General features: G+C 46.1%; 1 protein-coding gene across 2 annotated transcripts; it reads left to right on the forward strand.

Annotated features, from left to right (window-relative positions):
- The first annotated feature begins 1,934 nt into the window (after positions 1-1,934).
- Positions 1,935-16,500, forward strand: CCDC51 (coiled-coil domain containing 51). Of its 2 annotated transcripts, XM_029601108.1 has the most exons (5): positions 1,935-2,199; positions 4,638-4,688; positions 5,999-6,468; positions 6,611-6,775; positions 15,657-16,500. In XM_029601108.1, exons 3-5 carry the CDS (start codon positions 6,160-6,162, stop codon positions 16,437-16,439), a joined length of 1,257 nt encoding a protein of 418 aa, XP_029456968.1. In that variant the 5' UTR covers positions 1,935-2,199; positions 4,638-4,688; positions 5,999-6,159; the 3' UTR covers positions 16,440-16,500. The 2 variants fall into 2 exon arrangements, with proteins under 2 accessions (XP_029456968.1, XP_029456969.1); XM_029601109.1 differs by lacking the exon at positions 4,638-4,688.
- The last annotated feature ends 1,777 nt before the right edge of the window (positions 16,501-18,277 follow it).

The following is an 18,277-nucleotide window of genomic DNA, read 5'->3' on the forward strand; positions in this document are numbered from 1 at the left end:
TTCACTGCAGGCGGGGGCTGCTGGAGGCCGCTTTCGCCGCCGGCTCCCTCCGCCTGGATGAATGCACGCCCGCCGGCTCCCGCCGCCGCCTGGATCAAACGCGCGCCCACCCGCCTGGATCAAGCGCCTGGATGAACGGGCGCCCACCCGCCCGCCGCCGCCTTGATGACCGCACGCCCGTGTGGAGATGGGGGATTCGGAAAGTGACAAGGTATTATATATATATATATATAACAACTTTAGACTGCAAATGTTAGTATATATGGAGGTCGTCCATGGTGCAGTCCGGTACGTAGCTGTTCGAACACCACACTAACACCAGGTAGAGGGTAGGCGGTAAACTAACATGTTAAGGACGCGGCAAAATAGCGGGTTACAAAGGAGATAACTGGAGCGCGCGTCACAGTATCGGAGGGGAATAGCTAATTTGTTCATTAAATAGCTAATTCGTTCATTTACATATCATATACATGCTGCGTGCGGAAAAGGTTACGGGTCGGTTTCAAGAAGCGCTAAGAACGCGTGAAACTGGAGACTGTATCGCAGGATCGCCTTATGCGCCCCAATTGTGCGCCCACAGCGAGTTAATCTCCAACCGCACCTTACAGTATCGAGCTGAAAGTGTGATGGGGGGAGGGGGGGGAAGGTTGATTTCATCCCAAAAAAAGTGATATTTATGCACAGTCCCTAATTACAGTATTTTAGTGTCCCTAAAAGTTAAAATAGGAACCAAGTCACCAGGAAACACCGACAACAGTGTGTTGCTAGATGTTACTATGCCCTGCTAAAATGGTAACACTGTTCTTCCTATACTGTTTAAGGGCCCAATGCAATAAGGTGTGGGCTGAAACTCAGCACAGGTTTAAAAAGGCTTAACGCCCGATGCAGTAAGTTACTGGTATGCTAATGCATCAAGAGTTAAAACAGGCTGACTAGAAAGTGTACACAAACATGAGTTAAAAAGTGTATTCAGCACAGGCTGAGTGCACATTTTAACATGAGGTAGTAGGGAATGTCAGATATGTAAACACAAATGCTGGAGCTCCAGCTTCTACCCATAGATTAACATTAGCACCAGAAACTTTACACCATCTTGCACCAGGAGTAAAGGTTTCTAGCTACCCACCTCTCTGCATGGGCGGGGGAAAGGGGAGGAATAATTATATTGCCTTCAGTCACATGGGATTTCCACACGAGAGCACTAAACAGAACGCAACTTGCGCATTTTTTTATGCTCAAAGTTTCCTGCAGCGGGAGTAACCGTTGTGCAAAACTGCGGATAAAGCCGTGTTTTTACTGAATACATCATTACAGCGTTCTAGTCTAAAAACAGATTTAAGATGCGATGGACGCATACCACTATACCTGCCATTTACATAAGGGGCAAACCCCTTGCGTCAGTCAGACCTACACCAGTATTATGTATTAGTTTATTCTTCCATTAGCTTTCCATAATTTATTTTTAAACAAATACTAAATGAACACAAGCTCCCCACTCATTCATTAAATACATCATACAGCCTCTCCCGCAACACTACTGGTGACATATCCAATCCAGCCAACAGAGCCTCCCTATTAATACACCCTGCCAGCACTTAGTGACATATGCAACATAAGCCACTCAACTACACATCGGGGATGGTAGAAGCGGGACCGGGCCAGGCCTGCCCTACTTCCTTTACAATAACGGCGGTAAAGATACATAACAAGAAACAGCACGGAAGGAAGACTTTGTACATCAAGCTCTCTTGTCTCACACCCATCTGTACAGTACTATAGAAACGATTCATACAAGCCCTCAACACACCTTCTCTCCCAGACATGATGAAAATGCCAGTTACTTCTCCTCACACTCTCTGCATAAAAAAAAAAGTCCCGCCGCGATCGCACCGGAAATAGACGTCTGGGTTCGCGCCTGACCAATTGTATTTCCGCTATGGGCGGCACGGCCAATCAGAGAACGAGGCTCTGGTTCAAGGCTGCGTAGGTGTCGGGGTGAGCTCGTGAAAGTTCCTCGCGCAGACTGAGCGCTAGAGGAGGAGTTATGTGTAATGGGGGTTGGTGTGCGTTCCTCGCTCCCTTGCCCTTCCATGCGCTAAGCACCATGGGTGGGTGAAAGGTTGTCAGGTGCTGCGGAAGTGCCATCCGGATAGTGCTCGGCTTCGGCCCTGACACCCGGCTTGCGGAACATGGTCACAGGTAAAGAGAACTGGGGTAGTGCTGCTGTCGCGTCCTTTTCCCTTTGCTGCTCCTCCTCCTCCTCCCCCTCCCCCTCCCCCCCAAACTCAGTGTTGGACATTTTCCTGTGTAGTATTTGACAGGGTCCTCATGTTTTTGGAAGCCTAATTGTAACAAATTAAATTTTCGCCTTTACTAAGCGCCCCCTCCCCCCCCCCCCTTAGACAAAAGCCTTAGTAAATAAAGCCCTTATAGCTTCATTTATCAAATCGGTTAGGGCTTTATCGCGGGCATTAGGGCCATAACGCATGCATTATTTATCACACAGCAAGATGCATATGCAAATTTTTAACATTTAGTCAAAAGGGAGGAATTTGGGCAGAGTTTATGAAAATGAGGGGTGTTTAATGTTCCGTGAGATAGCATAACACATTTTAACGCTGGAAATAACTACACCTTTTCCCCTGGTGTTATGCTGTGCGATATGCCTGAAACAGGATCTGAGGTAAATAGGGCAAATCCCGTTTCAGGCAGGAGGGGGTTAGGGGAGAGTAGAGGAGAGAGAAAGAGAGCACCTCTGGGGAAGCACACACATTAGTGAACTTTTTATACCACTGTAGGAGGGTCAACTGGTAACTCTAGGTGAGGTTTTGGTGCAGGTTTAGGCTTTGGAGGGGGGGCTATTTTATATGCATAGTCAGGAACAAACAGCAGAGAACACATCAGTGCAGATTTGACTTGATTTGGAGTGATTAAAGGTACACTAAGATTAGATTGGTACAATGTAATCTCGATCAAAGCCTAGACCAGCACCAAAACCTCACCTCGAGTTACTAATTGACCCTCCTACAGTGGTATAAATAGTTTACTTATATAAGAGGTTTATAAAGAGCCCCTCTTCCTCTCTCCAGGAGCGGGCCAAAACGTGGAGATGCCTGTCTGGGCAGTTCTCAGCTTGCAAATTGAAAATATTGTGGGTGTGATAAACTTTAATGCATGTTGCAGTTAAATACCTATGCAAAGCTGAAAATGACCCAAACCATGCCCCTTTTTATCTCTGGTGTTATGTGAAATTTATAGCAAAATGATGACTCTAGGTCTTCGTTTGGGAAGGTTTGGCCCAATAGTTGTGAAGTTAAATTAAAAAAAACCCAAAAAACCAAACCTAGTTACCCAAATCTGATTCATGATACCCCCATCACATCAGGTTTTCAGGCTATTTCAAATATAAAGATCTGTACAGAAATCAAATGATTAAGCATATCTTATATGCAGTGGGGATTTCCTGTAAATAACATCTGTTGGAGTTTTGAGGGTCATATTTGGGAACTGATAAAATGGACTTTTAAGACTTTTAAGAGCATTTTGCAGAACCAAGGACTCCTAATATTGGGGCATATTATTCCTTACTGGGGAGGAAAGGTCCTGTCAGTGTTGCCAACATATGAAAATATTTTTTTTCAGTGACCGATTTTTAATGCTACCCTAACATTTTTACAGACACAAGTTTTGATTGCCATTGTATGCTCCTCCAGATTTACTATTCCAAATTTCATCCTTGATTCCTGAGCACTGTAGCTTCACAGCTTGCCCTCCCAGGGTTCCAAAGACAAATATCATATCAGTCATGATGATTTTACCAACATGAAATTATTTTTAAAGGCATTTTTTTTGCCTTTTTTTTTGTCACCTTTCTTGCTGTTTACTTTCTGTGCTCTTCAATAACTTGTAAAATTAGCTGACAGTTGATATATATATTTTTTTAGAGAGCACTTTCCACAAAACTACATATGGGTACGTCTCTTCCCCGAGTTTAAAATCACTGCACTTCAGGGCTTGGCTGGCTGTTAGTCACAGTTACACTGAGATTAGCTTCCTGTTTCCTTCTAGTGCAAATGGGACAGGGCCAGAGGAAAAAGGAATCTGATGGGTAATGCTGTTAAGTTTGGCATAATTTGACATAATTTTGGCATAGTTTGGCATAATTTGACAGACAGTAAAGCTGTATGGAGCTGTCACATGCTAGCATTTTGGAAACCTCAGTTTTCAGATTTTATTAGCTGCTATTGTACAATATGGCCCTGTATAGCAATAACTTATAAAAAGTCTCTCAACTGCTGCATATATATGATATAGAGGATATATATAATAATATATATCCTCTATAATATATAGAGGATATATATAATATAGAGGTGTGAAATGCAGATATATATATATATATATATATATATATATACACACTCCACATAAGAATTTTATTTATATATGCACATATATATATAATTCTTATGTGGAGTGTACTTATTCAGTTTTCCAGGTATTTCTTCATGCTAAAGCTTGCATATTTTGCAGTAATGCCTTCTTTCTGTTTTGTTTTTTTAATGGATGCCTTCTTAAATACTTTGTGATAAATTATCCTTTATCTCACACATTTGTGGTTTTTCCTACATTGCTAGGGGGCAAATACAGAAGAGAGAAATGGAAGTTTGATTTCCAATATCAAATATGTAAGTGTCACACCAGAAAAGATTCTACTTAATTTGTGTTTTATAGTTACTACTCTCAATCAAGGGTTGTGATAGTTACCCTTAAAATAGAATCAGAAGTGATACCTTTTTTGCAAATGAGTACATGAACTATGAAACTAAAAAGTTTCTAATCCCAAATAATACCAATTAGAGTATAGATATACAGAAAATTAAAATTAAATGCAAACTATATATATATATGTGGCATATGAAGATATAACCGAATTATGCTCAAGAACGTAAATAGAGCAAAATACATGTCCACAGTACCAATTTCTAGCATTATTTTTTGATGCTAGTACAGAAATCCAGGGAGCAAACTGGTATATGATATCCAGAAAGACTAAAGGCTTAAAACTCTACGTTATGGTTGTGTTAGACTAGTGTTTCCCAACTGGTGTGCTACAGCAGGTCCTCAGGTATGTCGCGGCTGCAGAGCCCATCTTGTACCTCATTTAAAAAAAAAAAAAAATCAGTGTCTGGGAGTGAGTCACAAAAACCATAATGCTTCACCCGCAGATGACTATGCACATGTGCACTGCCACTGAGGACCATTTGGGTGCACATGAGTGGCAGGAAGCAGACTCATGGCCCGCAGGTGAAAGGAGGCTGTAGGAAAGAATTTCTGGGCTGCTAGGTGGGAGGGAGAGAGAATATGACTATACCACTGTAAGAGGGGCACATTCAACTCAGGGTGGGTTTTGGGGGGGGGGGGGGTGGCAGTGTTACATTGCTCTACCTAGGGTGCTCCAGACCCTTGCACCAGCCCTGCTGCTGGTGGCAATTGGAGGAGGCCAAGAGCACATTAATAATGTGCTGGGACCAATGAGGTGTGTGTTGTGCGGAGGGGGAAAGACGAGGAGCAGGGGTAGGAGTCTGGTGTGCCACAAATTGTTTTTGTTTATGTAACTGTGCCTTGAGCTGGAAAAGGTTGGGAAACAGTGTTAGACCAAAACTCTGGGCGTACATAGGGGTAGTGACAGTGATCATATGAACTAAAGTCACCAGTTGGATTTATTTTTCAATCTGCGTTACAGGTATCCAGACGTGATTAATTTCTTTTTGGTTCATCTGGTTGCCTTATATAAATGTTAGATAGTAGTTAATCTTACTGAAAACAAGCATTTTTGAATGGTAAATATGGTAGTTATTTTTTTCCCATTGTACTTATTGTTACGATGTAACATTTGTGAATTTCTTTGACTCTGCACAGTAGAGTAAAAGATTTCACAGAATGTTAATGCATGAAATTAACAGGCCTAATTTAATTTTTTTTTTCTGTGAAACAGTGTTTCTCGACCTCCTGTTTATGGATTTATCCGAAGAAGGAACCTGTGTGATCTTAGGAGCTAATGCACAATTTTTGGTAATTCCTCAGTTGGTTTAATAAAAGGTATTGTAACCTACGGTGAATCCAGTGAAGGCTGTTAGACCTTTGGACGCGAAAACAATGAAGCTTAGTGGTACTACATCTGTTGTGACCCATGGTGTACAATTTCCTCGGTGTCTGTTGCTACGTAACTACAACAACCACTTACTTGTACTAAGGACTTACAGTGCCTCAGCTCCCAAGGGGCCTGGTGGTGAGTCTCTAATAGACAGTACTGGGGGCTTTCTACATCGATGGACAGAAGCGGGGAAGGCGTTGGGGAGAAATTCTCTGCAAAGAATATCTTCCTCAGCCACATATTGGTGGGACAGATATGAAGAATTTGTTGGTCTGGTTGAAGTTCGAGAAGCACAGGGAAAAGTGACTGAGGTAAGTACTTTCTATCTGTAGTTCAACACCTCTTTAACTATTCTAAAACAAATGACAAGTCAAGTTTTTCTTATAGGTCAGTGAGTGTTTAAGAATATACTTCTTTAGGTAGTTAGTGGTCTATTTGTTTTCCTTAATTCAGGCTGAGAAGGCATTTATGGTAGCTCGTGGGATTGTCCGAGAGGCTCGTGATAATGTAGAAGCCCTACAAATTAAGATGAAGGAGATTCGGGATCGTTTGGACAGAGTCTCACGAGAAGACACCCAGTACTTGGAACTGGCAACACAAGAACATCGATTGTTACAGGTAAGGGAAAATGGACAAGAACTGTTTGCACTCCCAGACTTTTAAAACAGGCAGACTGAAAAAAGTTACTTTCTCGCTTAGTTGATGATTATTGGCCCTAGAGGAACACCACACGGCAATGTCAAATGCAGGCCTTAATGCAAGATGTTAAGAATGGTAGTAAAAATAAAGGGTTTACATTATACTGATGAATAGATTTGATGCTTCAAAGATTTCATAGCCTGTTGGATTTACTAAATCTTTTTCCCATAGACACACCCTAATTTTACCAAAATAACCTGCTTGAGATGTTGAAACTGGAAAAGCTATTAATGTGCATTTCATAGCGTGTAGCCAGATGGACTCAGGACCAGTGGGTATAGTGTACTCCTGATAGCAGATGGGAGACTGAGTCAGATTTCAAAGCTGACGTCAGCCTACATATACCCGTGCAGGAAGCTCTGCTCTTCAGTATTTCTTCGTCTCCTAAAGCAGATAGGGGCACATCCACACACTAGAATAGTGTTAGCAATCTAAAACAAAGAAGAAAGAAAATTTACCTCAAGAAGATGAGCCCCGCTCTCCTACGGTGATGCCTAAGGGACCCTCCCCCAGTCAAAAATTCCTGAGGTGATTTCCGAGATCCCTCAGAGGCAAGCCTCAGTCCAGTAGCCGGTTCCCGGCGTGGACTTAGTCCCCAGAGTGGCTGAGAGGCAGCGGGTGCAGAATCGAGTGCGGCGGTGAAGGTAACTCCCTCTTCCCCCCCGCAGACAGAGGCTGCCCGGCACAAGATCGGGAAATGCCGAGACCAGGTAAGGTAGAAACCTCTTCTAAGTCTCCGGTCTCTGTGGCTCGAATAGCTGCACAGATCATCCCTTCTGGTGTCTGTTAAATCAGGTTGAGCAGCTCCATCAGAGCTAGACCCCGATCCGGTGCAAGGGTCCACGCACGAGGAGACCCTCGGGGGGGGGGGGGGGGGGGTCGCCATCTTGTCCACATGGTCACCGGCGCCATTTCCCCCCCTTGATCGCCTTGTTGCCCGCTCAACTGACTCGTGCGCACAACCGGCTTCTGCGCACAGCGATGCGCATAACTGTGCCGGGTGCACAGCAGCCCGCACAAACGGCCCGAGTGCACAAATAGCATCATGCGCACAGCGGCGCGCACATCTCGGCCAGGCGCACAAACTAGTAACCTGTGTGCACATCCCGCACGCACATAGCGCACCCGGAGCGCACAACTAAGCCTCCCAACACGCACCAACTTGCACAGACGAGTTTTGAGTCACTTCACGAGCACAAATCATGGCACCGCCTGCCAAGAAGGCCAAGGGACAAGCCCTCTGCCCAGACTGCAACCTGAAGTGGCCTCCGCCCTATGCCAGCAGTGAGAAGAGGCTCAGGGGGAACCTAAGCAAGGCCCCCCCACAGTCAGTAGAGAGTTCTGGATCCATTAACGAAAGTACCCCGGACCTCTGTATCTCCGAGTCAGCACCTACACAGGAAGGCACCCCTGGGACCTCCACTATAAACCCGCTGGGATTCAATATGGACCCAGGGACTTTTCCTGGGCGGAATTCTTCAAAGGTCAGCAAACCTTTGTCTAAGCGCAATCTGTACTGCTTGCGACACAGTCCCAGTCTCCACCAGAAGCACAAGATCTTCCAAGCACTTCTCAGACCTCTCGAGACGTGCCCCACCTAGGCAAGAGCCTCCCTACAGGAGATACAGACACTTCGGGGGACCAGACTGACTCTCTGGAGGAAGGGCAAATCCCGCCAGGGATGGAACCTTACCGAACCATGCTGCGATTCTTCTCCAAAGACGAGTTACCAGCTCGCGTGTCTCTGACCCTGAAGATGCTGTCCATTCCAGGCACGGATACCTCAGCAGAGTCAAAGACTAATCCTGTTTTGGTGTCCCTCCATCAGGCCTCATGCTATTTCCCAATGTTGCAGGCTGTACAACAACTGATTGACCTGGAATGGAATGCCCCGGAGGCCAACTTCAAAGGAGGACGGGCCTTAGAAGCCCTATACCCCCTGGAACCCACGGCCAAGGAACTCCTACGGTTCCCAAAAGTGGACGCTATGGTCTGCGCAATATCTAAGCACACAACCATCCCGGTCGAAGGAGGAGCGGTACTCAAGGATGCCCAGGACAGATGCCAGGAAGCCATCCTACAGTCCTTTGTAGCAGCAATGACCCTGCAAATCGTGTCCTGCTGCACCATAGTAACACGTGCCTGCTTGCTTCTCTCTAGAGACGCAACCACGTCCGGTGAAACATTAGAACCGGTGATATCCTTCCTCACGGATGTGACCTCAGACCTACTGCGCACTTCAGCCATGGGCGTCTCCTCCATAGTGGCAGCCAGAAGACAACTATAGCTCCAAAATTGGGCGGCCGAAGCAACCTCCAAAGCGAACCTCACGAGAATGCCTGTTAAAGGATCCCTCTTGTTCAGAAGCAATTGGAGAAGTTAGCCAACAAATGGGGCGAATCTCCAGTACCTCGTCTACCGGAGGACAGGAACAAAAGAAACCAGTGCTCCTTCCCTCAGAGGAGCCCAGCGTTTTAGACCATACAAGAACACATACTACCAAGCATCTCACCCCGCAGGCAGGTCTCAGTCCTTTCAGAACAGACACAACAAGAGGGGAGCAGGCTCAGGTACAAGCTCCAGCCACACCCCACAATGAGAATCAGCAGACCCATCCACAGAAAGAAGTCATAGGGGGCAGACTTACCCTCTTCTACCAAAGATGGATCGAGATAATGTCTGACAATTGGGTCCTTACCATCATTCGAGAGGGATACTATCTGTACTTCCACAGCATCCCTCCAGACAAATTTGTGAGATCATTGTGCCACTCCCTCTCCAGGAGAACGGCAGTGGAAACCACACTGACAAACTACTCAGCCTAAAGGCGATAACCATAGTGCCCACGCACCAACAAAATACTGGTCACTATTCCATCTATTTTTTCATGCCCAAGAAGGAAGGAACGTTCTGGCCCATCCTGGACCTCAAGACCATTAATCGTTACCTGAGGGTACCACACTTCTGCATGGAAGCCCTACGCTCAGTTATAAGGGCAGTAAAGCCGGGAGAATTCCTGACTTCACTGGATCTATCTAAAGCCTATCTCCACATCCCGGTCCATCACGACCATCAGCGCTTCCTACGTTTTGTGATACTGGACAATCATTACCAGTTCCGGGCGCTACCCTTCGGACTAGCTACCGCCCCTCGGACCTTCACCAAAATCATGGTGGTAGTGGCGGCAACACTGAGGAAAGAAGGAATCCTCGCTCATCCTTACCTGGACGATTGGCTGATCAGGGCAAAATCTCCAGAGGAAAGTCACCAGGCGACCACCAGAGTCAAGAATCTGCTGCAGAATCTCGGGTGGGTCGTCAACACAGCCAAGAGCTGTCTGCAGCCCTCCCAGTTGCTAGAGTGCCTGGGAGTATGGTTTGACACCAAACAAGACAAGGTTGTCAGTCACCTCCCCCTCCCCCCCTTCCCAAGGAGAAGGAAACTGATTGGTCAGCTACAACAACTGTTGAACTATGCTCGCCCCAAGGTATGGGACTACCTCAAAGTCCTCTGTCTCATTACATCAACCCTGGAAGTCGTTCCATGGACAAGGGCCCACATACGCCCACTACAACGTTCCCTACTGTCACAATGGAACCAGACGTCCCAGAACTACTCCATTCATCTCCAGCTACCAGCAGAGGTTCGGACCCAGCCCCATTGGTGGCTACAGAAAGACCATCTGAGCAAGGGAGCAAAACTATCCCCACCAAACTGGATCCTGCTCATCACGGATGTGAGCCTGCGATGGTGGGAAGCCCACTGTCAGGAACTGACGGCCCAGGGACAATGGGACAAGGAAGAGGCGGGATGGAACATAAACCGGCTGGAAGCCCGAGCAGTCAGACTAGCCTCTGTCTATGATTCAGCCACAGACTCCGGGGTGAGTCTGTCAGTCATGTCAGACAACGCCACTACAGTTGCCTACATCAACCGCGAGGGAGGAACCAGAAACCAACAGGTGTCCCTGGAAATAGACCCCCTCAGTGCGTGGGCGGAAACAAACCTGCAAGGCATCTCAGCCTCACACATCGCGGGAAAAGACAAATGTCTCTGCGGACTACCTCAGCAGAGGGAGTCTAGACCCAGGGGAATGGATGCTGTTGACCACAGCCTTCCAGTTGATAGTAAACTGCTGGGGAATCCCAGCCATGGATCTACTGGCAACCCAGTCCAACGCCCAAGTTCCCAAGTTCTTCAGCTGCAGATGAGAACCGCAATCCCGGGGAATTGACGCCTTCGTCCAGACCTGGCCACAGGAAGACCTGCTGTATGCTTTTCCCCCATGGCCACTACTGGGCAGGATCATCCGCAAGATAGAACACCATAGGAGACTAGTACTTCTAGTGGCCCCGGACTGGCCAAGAAGGCCATGGTACGCAGACATGCAAAGACTTCTTGCGGGGAACCCTCTGTGCCTACCTCCACACAGGGACCTTTTCCAGCAAGGACCAATCCTCCACGAAGACCCGACTCTATTCTCTTACGGTCTGGCCCTTGAGAGGATTCACCTGAAGAAAAGTGGATACTCTAAGGCAGTGATTGACGCCTTGCTCTGAGCACGCAAGTTCTCCACATCTCTAGCTTACATACGAATATGGAGAGTATTCGAAGCCTGGTGTGAAGACCGCAAGATACTTCCGGGGACAGTCAAAATTCCCATGATCCTGGAATTTCTGCAGGACGGCTTGAAGAAGGGGCTGTCCCTCAACTCCCTCAAGGTTCAGGTGGCCGCGCTGGCCTGCTTCAGAGTTAAAGTGAATGGCATCAGCCTATCAACCGATCCAGATGTTTCCCGCTTCCTGAGAGGGGTCAAACAAATCTGACCACCATTAAGGTACCTCTATGGAATCTCAATCTAGTACTAGACTTCCTAGCAGGAACTTCCTTCAGACCAAGGTCTGTCACTATGTCTCCTGACCTTGAAGACTGCATTCTTAGTGGCAATTTGTTAAGCCCGTCGCATCTCCAAGCTTCAAGCGCTATCCTGTCGGGAACCATTCCTCAGGTTCACACCGGGAGCCATACAGCTACGCACTGTCCCCTCCTTTCTACCGAAGGTGGCTTCTAAATTTCATCTAAACCAAACCATCTCGCTGCCATCTCCAGATGAACATAAGGACTTGGAAGACTCACGCCTTCTTCGCCATCTAAACGTTGGCAGACTCCTAGTAAGATACCTGGAAAGATTGGAATCTGTGCGAAAGACTGACTACCTATTCATTCTTCACAGGGGGAATCTGCCTCGAGGGCAACCATAGCCCACTGGATCAAAGAAGTAGTCAAGGCGGCCTACATAGAGGCAGGGAAGCCCCCACCTCTGCAAGTCAAGGCCCATTCAACAAGGGCCCAGGCAGTGTCCTAGGCGGAAACCAAGACGCTGTCGCCCACTGAGATCTGTCGGGCGGCAATGTAGTTCTCCATACACATCTTCTCCAGGTTCTACCGCCTGGATGTCCAGGCCCGGGAGGACACAATCTTTGCAAGGGCAGTACTAAGTGGGCCTCTGGCAGCCTCCTGCCCTGTTTGGGAGTAGCTTTTGTACATCCCATTGATCCTGAGTCCATCTGCTACACGCTAGGAAATGGAGAAATTACTTACCTGATAATTTTGTTTTCCTTAATGTAGACAGATGGACTCAGCACCCCGGCCACGGCTGCCCGGGAATCTCGGGTGACAAGCCCCGAGAACAAGACAAGCACGGGTAAGCCAGGTATTACCCCTAGTTCAAAACACCCATAGTTACCGGGTGACGGCAGTTGAGTGCACTGGCGGTCTCCATCTGGAAATCAGTTGAACCAGTCCTAGTTAATAAAGTTAACCAAGTTATTAAAGCACACATATATCCACAATAGCTTTTCGGGGAGAATACTGAAGAGCAGAGCTTCCTGCACGGGTATATGTAGACTGACGTCTGCTTTGAAATCTGACTCAGTCTCCCATCTGCTAGCAGGAGTACACTATACCCATTGGTCCTGAGTTCATCTGTCTACACTAAGGAAAACAAAATTATCAGGTAAGTAATTTCTCCATTTAGATTCATAGCTGGAGAAATGCTTATGAAAATTGGAAAATCTTTATCAGAGGAGAAGCATAATTTTAAAGTAAACCCTTCACTTTTGTTGCTTTTTAGAAAAATACATGCTGTAAACAGGTTAATGAGGAACTGGCAATGCATAGGATAGCCCAAGAGTATAGAGAATGAACTTGTAGCCCACTTAAATTTGTACCTGAAGGAGTTGAAGGCTGTCACTTAATGCTTTTTAAAAAGATTTGTTTGTCATCGTTCTCTTAAGAAAATTGAAGCTATTGTAATTGGAGTGCACTCACAGATCATTGGGGGGACTTCCTGATTCCAGTTCCAGGCCAGAAGCCATCATCAGAATATTTTATCTCAATGCAGTAAAACAAAAATCATGGACTGACTTGGTGGCAGTGCTGTACATTGCCATGCGGAAGGTTCCCAGTTCAGTCTCTGGGTCAACTGTGGCTAGGGATGCTGAGTAGGCAGCATTCATAGCTCTGGAGTGGGGGGGGAAGAGGAAACAGAAGGTTATCGCTCAGGGGTGACACCTATTGGCCTCATTCGAGGCTCATTATTGCAGGGTTCCAGCTGGCACAGGGCTATCACTGCAATGATCAGATTAGGCATGTTATAGGGAGGGGGAAGAAAAAATTCCCCAAGTAATTGTGAATAAAGACTCATGGTTCCAGGATCCCAGCCCTTCTTCCAAATGAGCTTGCAGAATCAAAGGAACAGGAGGAAAGTGGCAAATAAAAAAAATAAAAAAAAAAAGTGCAAGCTTTCAGCTCAATACTGTAAAGTGCGGCCGCGTTTACCCCGCTCCTAACTCGTGTTCTACTCCTTCCGGCCGCGTTAGCCCTTCCTGCGATACACTATCCCCTTTAACCTACTCCTATCACGTCCTAAAATCCCCAGGCAACCCCTTCCGCACGCGGCATGTATATTGCATGTAAACGAGCGAATTAGCTATTCCCTACCATCCAGTAATGCGCGCCCTGACTATCCCTTTTTTACCCTGCCGTTTTGCCACGCGTTTAACCTGCTGACTTACTGCCTACCCTTACCCCTGCGTTAGAGGCAGGGGTAAGGGTAGGCGGCAAACTTTCCCCCAGCCCCCGCTCTCCTGCCCTGGCCGCGTCCATGGGTGCCGGTCTCCGGGGCAGCCCCAGTCCTCTCCCCTCCTCCCGAAGCAAAAAAAAAAGCGAAAAAAAAAATTGCAAGAGAGAGAGGGGAGAGGATGGGCAATCCTACGCTCGGGATTACCAGTCCTCCCTCCTCTCCTCCCGAAGCAGGGCGCGAAAAGCAGCCTTGCTCCGGGAGGAGGGGGGAGGGGACTGGCAGTATAAAGCGACTTACTTTTTGCAGCCCCCCATCCGGACATCGGCGAAGGCGACCGCGGCTCCCCTCTCCTGCCTCCAGCTGCTCAGGAAGATGGACGTCACGTCTTGAGCGGCCATCAGCAGAAACGGATCGCGGCTCCCCTCCCCTGCCTCCCGGCGAAGATGGACGCCTGCATGGGGGAAAGCGGCCCCTGTGCGTGCAATTGACCGCTCAAGACGTGACGTCACGACGTTTGGCGTCACGGCATGTGACATCACGTCTTGAGCGGCCAATTGCACGCACAGGGGCCGCTTTCCCCCGTGCAGGCGTCCATCTTCGCCGGGAGCAGCGATCCGTTTCTGCTGATGGCCGTCTCCTCCGGAGGGCTGCAAAAAAAAAGTAAGTTGCTTCGTCGCTTTACACTGCCAGTCCCCCCTCCCCTCCTCCCGGAGCAAGGCTGCTTTCGCGCCTTGCTCCGGGAGGAGGGGAGGGGCACTTGCAGGCCGATACAGTACAGTGCGCTCCGCCGGAGCACACTGATAACCCGCGATTGGACGCGCTAGCTTTACCCCTTACTGAATAATGGGTAAAGCTATTACTGAATAAGGGGTAAAGCTAGCGCGTCAAACGCGCGTCCAATTGTGGGTTAACACTGTATCGGCCTGCAAGTGCTATTAAAAACTGCTTCACACCATGGACAAGACTGGGCACTAGCCCCCAAAAGAATCAATCACCAAGACTCACAAAATCTGTTGCACGCTAATGAGGGTATAATCTAGGGCCTGTTTCCACTGAGCATTCTCTCATGTGGTCTGCTGTTATGCTTCAGTTCCTCAATAGTAAAAAGAAAGTTTGACATAAATCCATCTTAACTGTGTATTTGCTACTAGTGCTATGGATGCAAACCTAATCTTATGTTAATATGATTCATGCAAGCACTTAGCAAATATAAGATGAGCCAGTATGGTGACTCTGTGTCTGTGCTCTGCTCCCTGAACTGGCCTGGCTTGTGGATGCTTCAAAGAGTATTGGCAGCCCTGGAGGCAGGATAGGGGGTATCCTAATTGTCATGCAGTGGTAACAGGTAGTGGCTAGACTCGGGATCCATGCTAGCCATTTAATGAAGCCAATGCTTGTCTTCAGGAGGCAAGATCTGTTTCTGTCAGATTTGACATCTCTCTACAGAATAGTCCAGTATCAGCTGAAAGCACAGTAATCAGTGTAGAAGCAATAAGAGGAATGTTTGTATTTTTACATTTTCTCTGATATATTGCCATTCTGTTCTTACTATTTCCTGTATAAGTGAAGTTAACCATATTATGTCTACCCAACTGCTTTACTGTTTTTGGGGTTTTTTGTTTTTTTTTTTAATTATTTGATTATAAGTGGGCAAATGTGATTACTCCCTTTCTGCTTCAGTCTTTTTTTTTTTTTTTTTTTTGTGTCTTTTTACAGGAGGAGAAGAGACTCCGAACCTCACATGTAAATGCAGAGGAGTCTGAACGTGAAAAATTCTCTCTCTTCTCTGCAGCCGTGAGGGAGAGTCATGAAAAGGAGAGATCAAGAGCAGAGAAAACCAAAAACTGGTCTATCATTGGTTCAGTTCTGGGTGCTGTCATCGGAGTTCTGGGTTCCACCTACATAAACCGAGTGAGACTGCAAGAGCTGAAATCCCTAGTCCTGGAGGCACAGAAGGGACCAGCCAGCTTACAGGACGCTATCCATGAACAAGCCTCCATCCACCAATTACAACAGAAGGATCTTGGTGACCTCATTGTAAACCTGAGAAACCTTGTGCACACAGGATCTGTAGTACCACAGGCGATCAAAGCTGGGGATTCCTTCACCATGCAAAGCAGAAGTTCTCCTGTAATAACTGATCCTGTTTTAGTTGCAGTGAAAGAACAACTAACACATTCAAAGCAAACACATACATCCCTGGAAACTTTACAGCAGCAGTTTAGCAGTCTAGAAAAAGGTTTGGGCAAGGTGGCCGGTGAGATACAGAACATGAAGATTGCAGTTCAGACTAAGCCTGTTGAAAAAGCTGGGCTGAGTTCTTTGCTAGCAGAGAAAAGTCAAACCCTTGCTCTACAGGATATGATTTTAGAGCTAGCTGATGCAGAACAAAGACTTGGAACTCAGATTAATAGAAATTCCTTGTACAATACTGCATTAACTTGCACTGTGTTTGCTTTATCTTTACCAGTGTTGTACATACTGTTAAAAAGTAGTTAATACACATTACAGATACATTAGGGGAACCATGGCAAATAAAATAATTACTTCTCTAACCTGGTAAGAAGTTCCCCTGATCGTTTTTATGTTAGATTACTAAGGCTTTATTTCTTCATCAACTTTTTCAAATTCCATTTCATTTTACTTCTCTTTTTCTGGATCCTCTTCATTTATTATGTGCATACTACTGGCTACATAATTCTATCCGTTTATTGAGATGAGAGAGCCTGTCTTTCAGCTCACACAAGGAATTGTCCAAAAGCATAAAAATCAGACTTGTATTAGGATTGTAAAATATTAATCATGTAAATGATTTGAAGTCTTACCATTTACTCATTATGTGGGGTCATTTTCAGACTAGCACGTATCTGCATTTTGCACTGATTTTCAAAATGAAAGACCTGCACACTTTTTACTTATGGCAAGTTTTCTTAGACAACGTTCAGACTAATTTTTCTGACTAGAAAAGCATGCCCTCTGCTGCAGCTAAAGTCTGTATTGATTCAATTTCTGTAGTTTTAAACAGTTAAAGATGTAAATATTATTTAAAAAGTTAACTTGTAGTGTAGAAGTTGGAGTCCAAACCAGAGGAATAACCCAGCAAGAAGAAACACCCCTCTGGTTTTCATACCTAAGAATCAAGGCATTCCTGCTGCTCTGCTTTAGTAGATGTATGCATTCCCTGTTTCCTGTGCATCACCTGCAGATGGTTGAATTCCGACAGATGCACCCCCAAACACCTCCAGGAGCCCAGCTCCTTTGCCCATGGCAATGATCATTCTCTTTACTGGCTTTTCATTGGTAGACATGTTTGGACAATTGTTTTCTGTTACAAAGTTAACACAAAGCTGCTATTATTTCTTCAGAACTTAACCCCATTGCTAAGGTCCGGGGTACAATTCTTATAGCCTGTTCTCTTGCTACATGGGCCGTAAGAATTCAACGCTTTGTGTTCCTTCGACTTACCATCAACTTACAAACTAACGAAAGCCAGTGATACTAGTCTAGGCTGTTGTCTAGCTGCCTGGCTTTGGGAGTATTTTAGGATATGGCATTTTAGCAGGTAGGCCCATACTAGTTATTTATACCCATAACTTTGAAGATGTCTTTTGAATGTGCACTATGCCATTTAGTGTTATGTTTTCCTCCATGCCCACCTGTGCTGCTAAATAAGTAGGTGGAACATGTGAATGGTAATTGAATTAGCAGAGTATGTAAAAGGTTCAATCATTGGTGTTAAATATGTTCTATAGCCAAAGGATCCATAAATGAGAATATTAATCCACTCAACACGTATATGGTATAGTGCAGTCCATGTTGCTTCAGCTTTCTCTTGATTGTGTCATCTCTGGCTCCAGACAGAACATTTCCATGTTCTAGTTGCATTCTGCGAGAAACATATTTTGGTAGTGCATAAAAAAGTCGAGCGTCAGAGCAGTCGTTTATGGACTGAAATGCCTAAAGACTTTGGGGCCGATGCACTGTATAACCCGCACACCGATGCGGGTTAAATAGGCACTAATCCACCTGTAATGCAATAGGGGGATTAGCGCCTATATAACCTGTGTCGGAGGAGGAGTGAATGTAATAGCGCTCATCACATGCAAATGCATGTGAATGAGGCTATTACTCATTCACTCCGCATGCAAAAAAAAATAAATGTGTGTCTCATACGCACATTTATTGCTCAGCTACTAACGCCTGCCTGGAGCAGGTGTTAATAGCTGAGCGCAGGTAAACTGTGCAGAAAAAATTGCTTTTTTTTTTTGTACTTCTTAAATTTTTTTTTTTTTTTTTTTTTTTACTTAACGCGGCAGACCACCGAGTTATGAACACCA

This window comes from Rhinatrema bivittatum, chromosome 4 (genome assembly GCF_901001135.1).
Source record: "Rhinatrema bivittatum chromosome 4, aRhiBiv1.1, whole genome shotgun sequence".
NCBI classification, from domain to species: Eukaryota; Metazoa; Chordata; class Amphibia; order Gymnophiona; family Rhinatrematidae; genus Rhinatrema; species Rhinatrema bivittatum.